Here is a 14,744-nt window from a genome sequence, read left to right on the forward strand (position 1 = left end):
ACTGGTTGTGATCCACTAAACTTTTTATACTTTTGATTGATGTGAGTAGGGTTATGTATGTCCGGAGCAGGCGCTCGGTTGCCAGTTGCCACACAACTCTTCTCTAGTCTAGGTATACATAAAGAACATGTTGGATTTATTATGGGCTAGACCCATTTATATATCTAATAAATCAATAACTCTATGGCTTGTAATTGTGGGTATTATTATTTGTACCGGATTGGAAGTTAAAAGGACGTTGACTCAACTTAAATGATTGGAAGAGATCCGTCTAATTTGAGAAGTTGAGAAACGGACAAGGGCGTGCCACACGCGCGCGCGCCGCCGCCGCCGGCCGGGCTCGGGCCGGGGCGTGGTGTGGTAATTTTTTAGCACCCACTAACTCGTCCTGATGCTTGATCTCCCTGAGACTCTCGATCTTCCCGGCGCATGCCTCCGAGGCTTCTCGGCTTCCCTTGCGATTCTTCCATCTCCAGATAAAAGAGAGACTCATTCCAGAAACACGGTTCAGTTGTTCGATACGGTTCAGTTGTTCGATAGCTTTCCTCATCTCGTAACTCTACGCGCACGGAGGAGCGAGAGGGCAGGTGCCTCCGAAGCCCTTGTCGTTCGGGACCTTGCACGGGGGATCGGCAATTAGGTTTTTGGGGAGCGTCTACGCGACTGCCCAAGAGTCTTCGTCTTCTTTCCGATCACCGGCGTCTTCTTCGTCGAGGATTCTTCTCCTACAGCATGTCGACTTCGGAATCACGGACGGGAGGGTATGATCGTTTCATCCTCTCTCAGTTTGTTCCCTATGTCCAGTATTACCAGTCTGTTTCTGTCAAATATATGCTCCATGTATGTGCTTTATCGTTACAGTCATGTTGCTTCATATGTAGCCTTATGCTTGTTGCAAATCTGAGATGTATATCATGCCAGTTTCTCTCTGTTATGGTTTATGAATCAAGTTCACATGTTTCTGTTTTTATATGTTTCACATGATACATGATCTAGCATGTATTTTCACCATGGAGATAATCGATATCATGATTTCAATGATTAATATTTCTTTATATGTCATCATCATGCTGTTAAATTATGAAATTAAAATGACATAGAAATTGCCTATTATTCTAACAGAACAGGCATGGTGAAACGTCCGACAATACTACAAACTTGATCTCGATCTTATATTTTCTTGCATCGCCCCCTTTCCTCTTAGCCTTACACCAAAACCGATGGTCAGCCTTTATGGCTTGTGTATCAAAGGTATGAATTTCTATCATCCTAGGAATTTTTTCTTCCAAATGACGTATATATATACTCTATATGTAGTAGTATTTTTTTAGGGATATGTAGTAGTATTTTCTTAATAAGATCTAAATTTTACTACAAATACCAAAGAGAAACTAAAATTAAAGACCGCCAAAATAGGACGCCTCCGTCCGTGACTCCATCCTCCAAAAATATCCCCGTCCGTGTGCCACGAGCCCTCCACGCGCTCCCTCCGCCTCCTCCAAATCCCAGCCGTCCACGTGTCTCCAATCCGCGACCCCCACGCGCCTATATCTATCCTTTTCATTCCCCGCCGCTCCCTTCCATCTACTTCCGCTTCCGCCACCGCCGCCCAGAATTCACGCGAACGCGCCCGCACACCTCCCTCCTCCGATCCTCTTCCTCCTCCTTCCAGATGATGCTTAGGGTTTCCCCGTCCCCGGCCGCCGCCGTCGCCGTGGCCAACCAGCTCGCTGGTGCGGGCGCGACCCCCGCTCCCGTCAGGGTGGCGGCGCCGCGTGGCGGCGTCCCGCCGTCCGCTGGCGCCGCGTGCAGGGCCGCCGGCAAAGGGAAGGAGGTGCTCAGCGGGGTGGTGTTCCAGCCCTTCGAGGAGATCAAGGCGGAGCTCGCGCTCGTGCCCCAGACCCCCGACAAGTCGCTCGCGCGACAGAAGTTCGTCGACGAGTGCGAGGCCGCCCTCAACGAGCAGATCAAGTAAGTACGATCACCTCAGTGCTCTGCTTGCGTTCAGATTTTCTCTCGCCAGTCGTTAGGATTTCGGTCGGTCGGGCTATTGTTATGTGTGGAATGTGGATGGATGTTTGTCTCCCCCTAATGTGTGTGTTGCTCCATTAGTTTCTGCGTCTGTGCTGTCTGCTAAGTTGTGGGATTTATTTTTCCGTTTCTTTTTTTTTTCTTCAAACTGTTGCTTATTCTTAATCGAGTGATGCAATTGATATCTAAGGCTTAGTATATTATTAGGCTATTTTTGGTGTTGTCAATCATTACAGCCATCTCTGCGATTTCATTTGGATTCAATTCAACCAACCGAAACATGGCAATTTGACCCTGGAATCTGTGGTCGTGCAGTGTGGAGTACAACGCCTCCTATGCGTACCACTCCCTCTTCGCCTACTTCGACCGCGACAACGTGGCTCTCAAAGGATTTGCCAAGTGAGTCGTAGCCTCTCACCACCAAGTTCAGTTGCCCATCTGTAAATGAATTACAGCATTACCATTTTACGTTTCCTCTGTAATGATGGTGTGGTTCTGCACAATTGTTCCTCCATCCAGGTTCTTTAAGGAATCGAGCGACGAGGAGAGGGAGCACGCTGAAAAGCTCATGGAGTACCAGGTATCATTTGGTCCTCGAATTTCTTTGACTCTTTGGTCCGTTCCATTGCACTATGCTACATATTGGGGTACTGACAACACTGGATATGTTTTTGTGTCATCAGAACAAACGTGGAGGCAGGGTGAGGCTCCAATCGATTGTGACGCCCTTGACCGAATTTGACCACCCTGAGAAAGGCGATGCTTTGTATGGTGAGTTGCCGTGCATTTCCTTCTTGTTTGCCGAGTCTGACCTCTGGATTAGGATGGGGTCTGAATGTCAAGTGCCTCAGAGGAGTCTGCATGTGTGTGGTACAGCAGAGGAAGTAACAAAAGCCCACTGTTGTCAAAAAGTGGAATTTGTTCTGCAACTGAACCTAGTTGTATGGGTTGCAGCTTTCAGTATATGGATGGATGGATGGATGATAGATTGAAAGACTAGTAGTGATTAACAGTTTAACACGACTTATATAGAAGTAGAAGGCTGGCTATTGTTAGTAAATGCTGTTTGGGTATCAGCTAGGTTGGTCTTTTGTAGTTTTGTTCATGTTTGGCATATTTGGAAGCTAATCTGGTAGCTATGTTTTGATCTGTGCCTCTTGATTGATTTCAGCTATGGAGCTGGCTCTGGCTCTGGAAAAGCTGGTTAATGAGAAGCTGCACAACCTGCATGGTGTAAGTTGCTTTTAGTCACATGCTTATTTGTGGAGAAATATTGTGAGCTTTGCTTAAGACATACTTAAAACATTTATGGGCATATATAAATTGATTAACTTGAGTCACTACATGTTGTTTGTACAATTGTGCCACATACAATTTCTAATCAGTTTTCACCTGTAATTAACAGGTGGCAACAAGGTGCAATGATCCTCAGCTGACAGACTTCATCGAGAGTGAGTTCCTCGAGGAGCAGGTAAATGCAACCAAGCATATGTTCCGTATTATGGAACAAAATTGTGCAGAACCTTACTTTGTTCTATATGGTTTTTGCTCTACTTATGACGGAATTCTTAGCTGAATGAAAATTTTGGATTTTCTTTTGAAAGGTGGAAGCCATAAACAAGATCTCCAAGTATGTCGCCCAGCTGAGGAGAGTGGGCAAGGGGCATGGTTAGTCTGTCGCTGAACTTGGTTTCATCCGCTATGTCTCGTGCCCAAAGTTACCCCTAGTTGATATTGTTGAGTTATTTGCGTGCAGGGGTGTGGCACTTTGATCAGATGCTGCTTGAGGAAGAGGCCTAAAGGAAGGACGGACCGTGGCTGCTCAAGGACTAAGGGGCCTGAAGGAAGGAAAGAAGTGTGAAATGATAAGGTTGAGGAATAATGGGGTGGCATGGACCAACTGACGAAGCCCTGGGTGTAGTAGGTGGATTTGTAGAGGGGTTTTTTTTCCAGTTGGTTAGGGTTTTAGTTGTAGAACGGTGTTGCCCTCCTACAGAGAACATGATGCACTGGAATGCAGTAGAACATTGTGATACTATTGCTGCCGTCAGTTTGGGGTGCTCGTTGTTAGAGATGTTACTCTTTGGGATTTTGATTGTTCAAAATAAAACATGGCGTTGAATGTGTGCTCCGATATTACCTTGCTGTGAGCATTTGACTTTGCGAGCACCGAGGAGATGATCGATGTTTGTACTTACTGTGTGAAGAGATGTGGAGGATTGTTTCTTATTTGTAATTCTGAAGGTAATCCGTCAGAACTGGTGGCTATTTACTATCCAGGCAACAAGCTCTTTTGAAGGCCACTTGAAGCACCCACTTAGTTGTTTAGGTTTCGGGCAAATATCATTTGAAGGCCACTTGAAGCACCCAACTAGTTGTTTAGGTTTCGGGCAAATATCAGGGCTTCCTGATGATTGTTGTTTGTGAATTTATGTCCCCCCCCTAAAATGTGTTGGTCAGGTAGTTTATGCTCCTCATATGGTGCGCCCTGTCTTCAGTCATGCTGAAAAGCTGAGGAAGCACCAAGTTCTTAATTGCCCCTAACTGCTGTGGTCATTTGGTTACTGATGTTGTGTGACATGTTCTTGTGCTCTAGAACAAACGTGGTGGGAGGATCCAGACATCCATTCCATTGCGACACCCTTAGACAGAGTTTGATCACCCTGAGGAAGGCAATGCTTTGTATGGTGAGTAGCTTTCTGGTACCAGGTCTTTTCTACGTGCTTGCTTGATAGCTGCATCCGTACACGTACGTTTTGCTATGTGTTTTCGGGCTTCTGATGGGGCATCTGAAAAATAAACTGAGGAGGCTGCATGTTTTTGATATATCAGGGAAGTAACAGAAAGTTCGCAATTGTTGCAAAATTGATTTTTTCTGTTTCCTCCAAATAAGAATATTCTCTTCTCTACTAATACATGATTGGCAGGGAAACAAAGAAGAATATTCAATGGGGAAAAAATGATAGTTTTTAGCATGCGTCATAGAGTAGAAGCCTGTTATTTTTAGAAAATGTTTTGGGTGTCAATTATGTGTCTAGTCTTCCCAAATCAGCACTAGCCTACTACGAACCTAGATTGGCCTTTTGTTTGAAGACTGGGAATCTTGCCTGGCTCAGGCACCTCACCCAGGCCGTCGATTTCCGGCGCCTGGGGCTGGATCGACCTGCCTGGGCGGGTGCCCCCAGGCCAGGTCTTCATCCAAACACGTCCTAAGGGCTTGTTTGGTTAAGAGCCTGGAGCAATTTTGCCTGGCCGGTCTGCTGCCTGTGCCATGTTTGTGGTTCGTGTCCTGGTTAGCTGCCTGTGCCAGGCAAGTGGATCCTCCGCCAAGCCATCAAAATCAGGCGCCTGAAATACGTGCCCAGACACGGTCGCGAAAAAAAAAATTCAAGCGCCTGGTGCCTGCACGGAAGTTGCCTGAGCTAGTAATGTTGTTTAGTTGGTTGACTACCTACGAAAATCATGAAACACATCTTAATGAACATTATTTCTATGTAAAAGCTTTGTCACTTATTTATCCTTTAGTTAAACATATTGGGACTTTTTACTAGAAATATATTTCCTATTCAATCTTATTAAAAGTGATTATCCAATATTAAACATGTGACAACAATTTTACTAAATTATATATTTTGGTTAATCAGATTATAAAATACATGTTAATTATACAAAGATAAATAAGAACACACATTAATTTAAGCATATTATAAATTAAGAAAATTCACTTATCTGTTTTTATTTTGTCACCGTATGTTTATTTGTGTATATTTGAGGTATTATTAATTAAGAAAATGAATTAATTACCTCTCCATTAGACAAGAAAATACATGATCTCTATTGATTAGCTTTCTCAGGCCAGGTTTCTAACCAAACCAATAACTCTCAACTTGCCTCGCCAGGCAGATTCTTTCAGAATTCTAGACAACTCTCAGGCAACACTTTTCTCCATGCAAGACATCCAGGCTTCCAACCAAACAAGCCCGATAGGGTTCCATTCTTTTTTTATTTGACAAATTTGTCACATACAAAATGTTATAGTTACGTGCATCTTTTTCTAGTTGTCACCTTAAGAATTGTTAAAAAAAGAAGTCGCCTTAGATGTCACGGCCAAAATCTAAAATAACGCTAATCAAATTATGTCATATCCAAAGTTACAAAATAAAATGATTTACCATATCTAATAGATCACGCATACATCAATTAGATCTAGAAAAAAGATTTTTATATCTAAAACTTTCCTTATTTATTCTATTTTATAAAATTAAAAATTAAATAAATATACATTTCACTTATTACCTCCGAGAAAGTAATAGATGATACCAATCATCCGATCTAATTAAATGAATGGCTCGCAGTCATTTGGATGTACCACAGCAAGGCCCGGAGTGGGGCTGGAGTGCTTTGGTGGGCTATTCCTGTGGGCTAAACTGAAGAGCTGTAGTGGACATTTTTTGGGCTCGCCCTGGGCTGCAGCCCCCCCCCCAGCCCAGGGCCCAGATCCATCCATGGTTACTCTGTCGCTGAACTTGGTTTCATCCATCATTTCTCGTGCCTACTTTTATTCTCATCAGTTGATATTGTTGAGATATGATTTTTTTCACTATTGTCTCCGTGCTCGTTGTCAGAGACGACGTTGTTACTCTTGGGATTTTTTGTTTGTTTGTTTGAAATAAAACATGGCGATGAATGTGTGTGTAGTGTGTTCCGATCTACATGTGCTACGATCTCTCATCGTCTTGCACATGGTGACACCTTGCAGCGAGCCTGCGACTATGCATGTGAGCACGGAGGAGATGATCATCGCTAGTGCTTTCTTTTGTAAAGAGAATGAAGATGCGGAGGATTATATTATTGGTTCTTGTTTGTAAATCTAAAGCCGGTTCGTTTAACTATACAGGCATATATAGGCAACAAGCTCTTTTGAAGACCACTTGAAGCACCCATTCTCCATTCAGTTGTGTTGATTGATTGATGTCTGCAAATTCAAACGTGTATGCTTGAATTAGTTGTGTTGATTGGTGCTGTCTGCAAATTCAAACATACATGCTTGAATCATTTGGGCTTTGTCGGTGGGCCGATGGCCTTAGGCTTTCCACAATGTTGTCTCCGAATGAAGCTAGAAAGGGAGGGAGAGATAGTTTAAGCATCACCTTTCTAGTCAAGAAGTGATGCATGTGTGGTCTGGGGCGGAGGAAGGGCCGGTGCTCTAGTAGAATCTCTAAGAGAAATATAAGCCTAAAATTTAATCCTATATAAGAGAAAAATGAGTGTAAAACTTACAATTCAATCCATTTTTTTAATCATTCCAGCATCTTTTGTCTAGTTCAACTCTCCTTATCTAGCTTGTCTGGCTCCGCCACCGTGTGTGGTTGTAACAAGGCTATGCATGAGCAAGAGGCCTTAGGTTCGGCCGGATCCTAGGAAATCCATGAGTGCGTTGTGTGTAGATGCCTCCTAAAAATGGTTATTTATTCCGCCATCAGGGGTTAACAAAGCATTTGCATATATTCTTGGCTCGACTGCAACCGCAAGCAAGCTAAGGGTCTGTTTGGTTCAGCTGTGAGTTGTGCAAAAACTGTTGTGAGCTATGTGCTGTGGAAAAGTTGTAACCTGTTTGGTTGAAACAACCAACAAACCTACCCCCTCTCTATCCAGGCACGGAGCCAGCGGTGGGTGGGGCTAGGGGGGCTCCAGCCCCCCCTACCGCTCGCGAGCAAGCGAAGCCTCGTAGAGCCGCCGTCTGAAATTTCAGCTGTAGATGTACAGGTAGGAGGGGCTGAGATTTGCTGAACCTCTTTTTCTTGCTAATTGCCGTTGTTTAGCCCCTCCTATTTTTTTTCTAGCTTCGTCCCTGTCTCTATCTTCCTTGAAACAGCTATGAAACATCTCTCTATTTTCACCTATTTGGAAAAACAGAGAGCGGAAAGCAGAGTCCAATGTATTGCGAAAATTATAACATGCCAAAGTAGTTGCTTCTGAAGAAGCAGCTTCAGGTTCTACCCGTTTGGTTGGTGTTTTGCTTTTTGGTAGCAGAAGCACTTTTTAGAAGCTGAACCAAACACAACCCAAATATACTACTAAGCTTATAAAGGGAATTACGGCTGCCAAAAAAAGGCATAAAAGAACGACAGCATATACCACCATCAATTGATTAAGAATAAATTCACTTATGATAACCTAATACATGTAGGCTCAGGCCGTTAAGAATAAATTCTTTTATAATAACCCAATGCATAAAGACCAAGGTAAAGGTTTTCATAGGACTAGCATAAGAAACCTCTTGCCAGCCATGTCCGGCACATGATAACGTTATTGGGCCTCTCCAATAGGATGGCGATGTCGCCAGCAGACGTGAGGAGAGAGCGCAGCACAGGCACAAGCAGTGCTTCGGGATACGTGTGGAGAGAAGGTGTCCGAAAACATGTGAGACTAGCACTTCGCTTCACGTTACACGCTGTTTATTTGCATTGTTCATTCATCAAGTAAAATATTATTTTGGCTGGCGATGGCGCTACTTGTTGGAGGGAGTCTAGAACCCAGTAAAATGTACTCTAACCATTAAAATAGTATAAACCTCATTGTTTAGAGGTTTTATAGAAAATGGTATCAATATTTTTATATCTAAATATATTTATTATAAAAAAAATATTTTATGGTTAGTCTAATGATGTTTTATTACATATCATAAACATCAGTATTTTTATATAAGAGATCAAATTTAAGATTAATTAACTCATCGAAAAGTGAGATTTACATTGTTTCTGGATGGACTTGGACAGATCATGCAGAATTCAACTTTTATAATGGCGTATTCTCTAAGTGAAAGATTCTGATGGCACCCCTGGTGGGCATTTGCAGAGTGGAATATATATATATGACATCGTCATCCGAATACATATGATCATTATATATGTAATCCTATCCAAATTGAAAGTTGTATCATTTTTCCTTTCAGTAAATTTCTCTACTAGGAGGAGCTTGCACATTTTTTTGTTATATATGGACAGGGGGTTGACAGTGTTGTCAAGCCGTATAGAACGGTGGCAGCTTAGACTCGGCGATCACATCGCTGCCTATACTTACTCCTATCATAGTAAGACCAATCGTTTTTATTAGTCCTACTATGCACCTTAATAATAGGTTCATTAGTCCTAAGCGTACATATATTTATATTAGAGTTAAATGCACCAGAAGTCCATTAACTTATGCGGGGGTTTCGATTAGGTCCATCAACTCTAAAAGTTGATTTCGGGGTCCATAAACTTTTTAATTGGTTCACCGCAGATTCATACCCCTTCGTTTGGACTTTAGATTCAACTTTCGAGTCTATAAACTATTTAAGTGGTTCACCGCAGGTCCATACCCTTCATTTGACCCTTAGATCTGACGTGATATGTGGAGTCAACAATCAGCATGGCATGAAATTTCCCAAACCCATGCTTATCCCTCATCAGCGCTGCCCTCCTTTCCAATCCCTCAAGCCTGACATCTGTGCCCCTTTACTTTATCTCTCGACAACACCATTACCGGACACTGAGCTCCCACTACCGTCGATGTTCCTCGCTTTGTGCTTCAGCTCTGTCCTAGAAATGAAATGAGCGCTACTGAGTCCGTCTCTGCCTCCTCTACGCTTTGCGCTCGTCACACAGAAGCCGTGTCGGAGCTCCTAGCCATCCTACTGTAGCTACCATGGTTGATCTTTGAGCTCGCGCGCACCGCCATTCTTGTCGGTGTAGGCCATCACTGCTTCAACGAATGCACGGTTGAGTCTGCCGCGGTCCCCTCGTCCCCGCACACATGCATAAAAGGAATTAAGGCTGCCAAAGAAAAGCATAAAGGAATGGCAACACAACCGTCAATTAGTAAGAATAAATTCATTTGTGATAACTCAATGCATAAATGCCTAGGTCGCTGAGAATAAATTAATTTATGATAACCCAATGCATAAAGGTCTAGATCGCTAAGAATAAATTCATTCGTGATAATCCACTGCATAAAGACCAAGCTAGACCTTAATAGGGCTGCCATAAGAAACCTCTTGTCGGCCGCGGCCAGCACATGATAACATTAAGGCCTCCTCCAATAGGGTGGCGACATTGCCAGCGGGCGTGGATGAGAGAGAAGGCACATACATAGGCAGGTGCTTCAGGAAATGTGTGGAGAGAGGGGGTGTGTGGAAACGTGCGAGACTAGCGCTTAACTTCGCGCTAGTGCACTGCTTTTTGCACTACTAACGAGTAAAATGTTATTACGGCTGGCGATGTCACTAACCGTTGGAGGAGGCCTATGTCTCAAACTCAGCCTCGGACAGATCATGCCAAATCCAAATATATGCGATCACTGGAGTATATACAACTTTCATGATGGCGTATTCTCTAAGTGAAAGATTCGGATGGGCCTTGGTCAGCATTTGCATAATCCAAATATATGGCATCCGTCATCTGAATAAATATGATCACTATATATATAACTTCCATCCGAATTGAAATTTGTATCATTTTGACTTCAATTACTTTCTCTAGTAGCTTGCACATTCTTTCTTATGGTGACATGGATCTGTCCCATATTCCTTGGGGACAGATCTTGGGTTTGCAGGGTCGGACTCGTAACATGAGTTCAACCACGATGGGTCGGGGTGGGCATAATTAACTAAAACCGAAGAACCAAACGGAATGAACCAGAACCGAAACCGAAAGAACCGGAACCAAAAAAATCGGTTCCCTATTCGGTTCCAGATATCAAGGAACCGAAATAACCGAAGAAAGTTCGGTTTCTACTCTCAGATAGCCGAATTAACTGAAACAACCAAAATACATGAATTGTGCTTCACTTACATGTATTTTCTACGATTATGTTTGGTTTATGTGTGATGTCTCATATTTAAACTAATGTATTGGTGTTACTATATTGATATTGTTCTCTTATCAATTATTATTATCTAAAATAGAGGTAGTGTTGCAAAAATTTTCTTTAGAACCTGCATATTTTTTGTTGTCTTAACCTCTGCTTAAAAGTTCAGTTAGTTCGGTTAGAACTGGAACCGAACCGAAAGCCCAAATGTTCGGTTCCTACAATTTCTCAGAACCGATCGGTTCCTATTTTCTAGGATCCGAATTTCTTCAAAAACCTAGGAACCGAACCAAAAACCGAATGCCCACCCCTAACGATGGGTGGTAGGACTGAAGATGGCATTGCTTCGCTTGGGAATGCCTATGGAGGAGACGTCAAGGTTGTGGAGGAGACCCGATGCCCTAGCTATCGCTGCGTAGGATTTTCTTTTCTATTCGATTAGCCCATGAGGCTTGTATCAAATTCGTATTTCTATATTATTTTAGGATGTAACAAGTTATTATACATTGTTTATTCATATATGGATGTGATACTATGCTGAGATGAGTTCTGTACGTGATAGTTGTTCATTCTAGGACTACCACAATGGTACAGAGAGTGGGGTTCTTGGTAAGAGAACCCGGTACGTTTTAGTGCATGCGTCCATCTGAGAACTGATTTTCTTGGGACTTGGGACGTGAAGTCCCTATAATTTGGTCACCAACACATTGTCAACATATATTTTTGACTACTTGGTACCGAAGTTGTAGAGCTCGATGAAATATACAACTTTTGTAGTTGATGACTTTTTACATTGAGGCTGCTTAGAGTATACCAAATAAATACGCAATTCAAAGTTCACAGGTGAATACAAAAGAATAATATCCCTTATCTAGTGAAGAGGTGATGTATATGTGTGATGGTAAGAAGGCTATGCATGGAGCAAGAGGTCTTAGGTTCGGATCCTTGGAAACGCATGAGTGCGTCGTGCGTGTAGATGCCTCGTAAAAATGGCTCTTTATTCTGCCATCAAGGGGCACCAAAGCATTTGGATATATTCCTAGCCCGACTGCAAGGAAGCAGAATGTACTTTTCAAAGCATATAAAGGGAATTGAGGCTGCCAAAGAAAACCATAAAGGAATGGCATTACAGCTGTCAATTAGCTAAGAATAAATTCATATGTGATAGCCCAATGCATAAATGTCTAGGCCGTTGATAATAAATTCATTTGTGATAGCCCAGTGCATAAATGTCTAGGCCGCTGAGAATAAATTTATTTGTGATAGCTTGGTGCATAAATGTCTAGGCTGCTGAAAATAAATTCATTTGTGATAGCCTAATACATAAATGTCTAGGCCGCTAACAATAAATTCATTTGTGATAATCCAATGCATAAAGGTCAGGCTAAACCTTAATAGGGCTGGCATAAGAAACCTTCTGTCGGCCACGACATGATAATATTAAGTCATCCTCAAATAGGGTGGCGATGTCACCAGCGGACGTGTAGGAGAGAGAAGGTACAGACGGAGACAAGTGCTTCGGGAAATGCGTGGAGAGAACGAGAGGGAGGGGGGATGTGTATGGAAACATGCAAGACCGACGCTTCGCTTCGCTTCGCTCTAGCACGCTATTTTTTCACCGTTCACGAGTGAATTATTGTTTTGGCTAGCGACGTCGCTGTGCCTCCAACTCAGCCTTGGACAGATCATGCTGAATCCAAATATATATGCTGCCATCCGAATAAATACGATCACTGTACACAACTTTCATGATGGCGTGTTCTCTAAGCGAAAGATTCGGATGCGCCTTGGCCGGCATTTGCATAATCCTAATATATGCCATCCGTCGTCCAAATAATCATGATGGCTATATATATAGCTTCCATCCGAATCGAAAGTTGTACCATTTAGCCTTCAGTTAATTTCTATAGTAGCTTGCGCATTTTTCCTTATGGACAGGGGGGTGACGGTGGTCTCCAACCGTATAGAACGGAGGCAGCTCAGACCCGGCGATCATATCTATGCCTGGTTTTCAAAATCCGTCATTCCCTACTCTCATCATGGTAAGACCAATCGTTTTTATTAGTCCCATGCACCTTATTAGTGGAAGAAGCGCGCATTTATTAAGAGGGTGAGGTGAAGTTAGTTTAGTTTTGTCCTGAGTGCACGAATTCCGAGGAAGGTAGCAATTTTGCACTCTGGCTATGTTTCCCTGGTCGGTTTTGGGTCCGCGACCTAGTTAAGTTTATTAATCCTTTTTGTCTGTAGTAGTATATCTGAATGGAGGGATACCAATCTTTTTTAAGGCTGGCTAATTATTACTTCATTTCCATTCAATTAATCAATTAGGCTCTTTGGCTCTCTCTCTCTCTCTCTCTCTCTCTCTATATATATATATATATATATATAAAAGGCTATTCTGTAGCTGACCATAGAATAACTTATTATATAGCCACCTTGATTTACGATAATGTTTGTACCAATTTACGATAACATGGATATGCATTTACGATACTCGTGTTAATACAACTCATGGTGATATGTACCATAATGTTATAGTAAATCACTTAGTAAAGAGTTACTGTAGTCTCGTAAATTAGCATAGTAACTATCATAACTCAAAGTGGTCACATAATAAATTATTCTATGGCCAGCTGCAGAACAGTAATTATATATATAACAGTAATTTGAGTGTTCAGGAATCTACGAAAGCGACGAGAAGGTCATCCACTTCAACTCCAGCGGCGTCGCCATCTGCTGCCTTGACCGCTTCCTGCGAGGGCAAGAACTTCGCCTCTTCGCCTACGCAGTGCCCCCGTGGTTCTATACCGCGAGCAATCATCATGCTCATCCTCAGGCCTGCTGCACCACGGAAGCTGAAGACCCCCCCGAGACGGTCTTGCGCCGCGCCAACGACCTGCTCCTCTACGGCTTCGGCCACTACAACCTTATAATTAATAACTGCATGAGCTTTGCCTTTCACTGCAAGACAGGGCGCTGTTACGATGATTTAGTAAAGCGCACGGTGGCAACTACTTCGAAAGCTACGACCTGCTTGTGCATACTTTGCATGCCATCAGGCGACGGGCCAGACTTGGACGGCCCAAACGGCAGCCCCGAAACGGCCAGAGTCGTACCTCCATCTCCACGGCGCAGGTCACCCGAACCGGCTAGAGACGAACTTCCACGGGTCAGGTTAGCCGAATGGCCGGGCGGAGTCCAACATCCAGTGCCAGACTTCGGTGAACCGGCAGCAGTAGGCGCGACGGGCGGCAACAATATTAGGCGTGATTTGGTTTGTCTTCCGAAGCTTTATTCCCATCTAAATGGTTTAGTCCCTTTAGTCACTCAAAAGTGACTAGAGAGGACTAAAGGCCATTTAGTCCCGTTTAGTCATAGTGTTCGGCTCCAAAGTGACTAAAATGGACTAATCTTATAGGGCACTTGGTCCATGTGTACATATCATATCGTATACTCCTACTCCTACGTAGACAATAAAACAGGCACCTTTATCATATACTCTTACATAGACAATAAAACAGGCACCCTGCATGTATGGTGGGCTGTTTAATTTAATAGTATTATATTTGGTTGTCTGTAACCTGTTTAATGTATGTATACATGTATGTATGCATGCATGCATGCATCTATGATCAAGGATAAATAAGATCGTTGTGTTGTGTGCTAGTATTTTGTTGTAAACTCAAAGGAATATGACAGCACATACGTCAACTCACGATAATATGATAAAACACTCAGCTTCATACATAAACGTAACCGAAAATGCTCGATGGTCTGTACCCTATCATTACCGTGGTCTGAACAACCAAACACGAAATGGCACAATCCTACTATTTTATTTCTAGACCTTGTTTAGATTGAGG

General features: G+C 42.9%; 1 protein-coding gene and 1 long non-coding RNA gene across 2 annotated transcripts; both read left to right on the forward strand.

Annotated features, from left to right (window-relative positions):
• The first annotated feature begins 1,582 nt into the window (after positions 1-1,582).
• Positions 1,583-4,165, forward strand: LOC136483385 (ferritin-1, chloroplastic-like). The gene is made up of 8 exons (XM_066480436.1): positions 1,583-1,971; positions 2,347-2,430; positions 2,551-2,611; positions 2,715-2,802; positions 3,203-3,264; positions 3,437-3,502; positions 3,636-3,699; positions 3,788-4,165. Exons 1-8 carry the CDS (start codon positions 1,673-1,675, stop codon positions 3,829-3,831), a joined length of 768 nt encoding a protein of 255 aa, XP_066336533.1. The 5' UTR covers positions 1,583-1,672; the 3' UTR covers positions 3,832-4,165.
• Positions 4,166-12,768: 8,603 nt separating this feature from the next.
• Positions 12,769-14,444, forward strand: LOC136481320 (uncharacterized). Its single transcript, XR_010764670.1, has 2 exons — positions 12,769-12,923; positions 13,560-14,444. It is a non-coding gene; the product is annotated as an uncharacterized lncRNA (long non-coding RNA).
• Positions 14,445-14,744: the final 300 nt, after the last annotated feature.

This window comes from Miscanthus floridulus, chromosome 9 (assembly GCF_019320115.1).
Source record: "Miscanthus floridulus cultivar M001 chromosome 9, ASM1932011v1, whole genome shotgun sequence".
Classification (NCBI taxonomy): domain Eukaryota; kingdom Viridiplantae; phylum Streptophyta; class Magnoliopsida; order Poales; family Poaceae; genus Miscanthus; species Miscanthus floridulus.

What these genes read in the sequence shown, in the direction of transcription:
- LOC136483385 (XM_066480436.1), top strand. Translation starts at nt 1,673, where the DNA reads ATGATGCTTAGGGTTTCCCCGTCCCCGGCCGCCGCCGTCGCCGTGGCC. An exon ending in GCCCTCAACGAGCAGATCAA is followed by an intron (nt 1,972 to 2,346) that starts GTAAGTACGATC and finishes GTGGTCGTGCAG; the next exon opens with TGTGGAGTACAACGCCTCCT. An exon ending in AAAAGCTCATGGAGTACCAG is followed by an intron (nt 2,612 to 2,714) that starts GTATCATTTGGT and finishes TTGTGTCATCAG; the next exon opens with AACAAACGTGGAGGCAGGGT.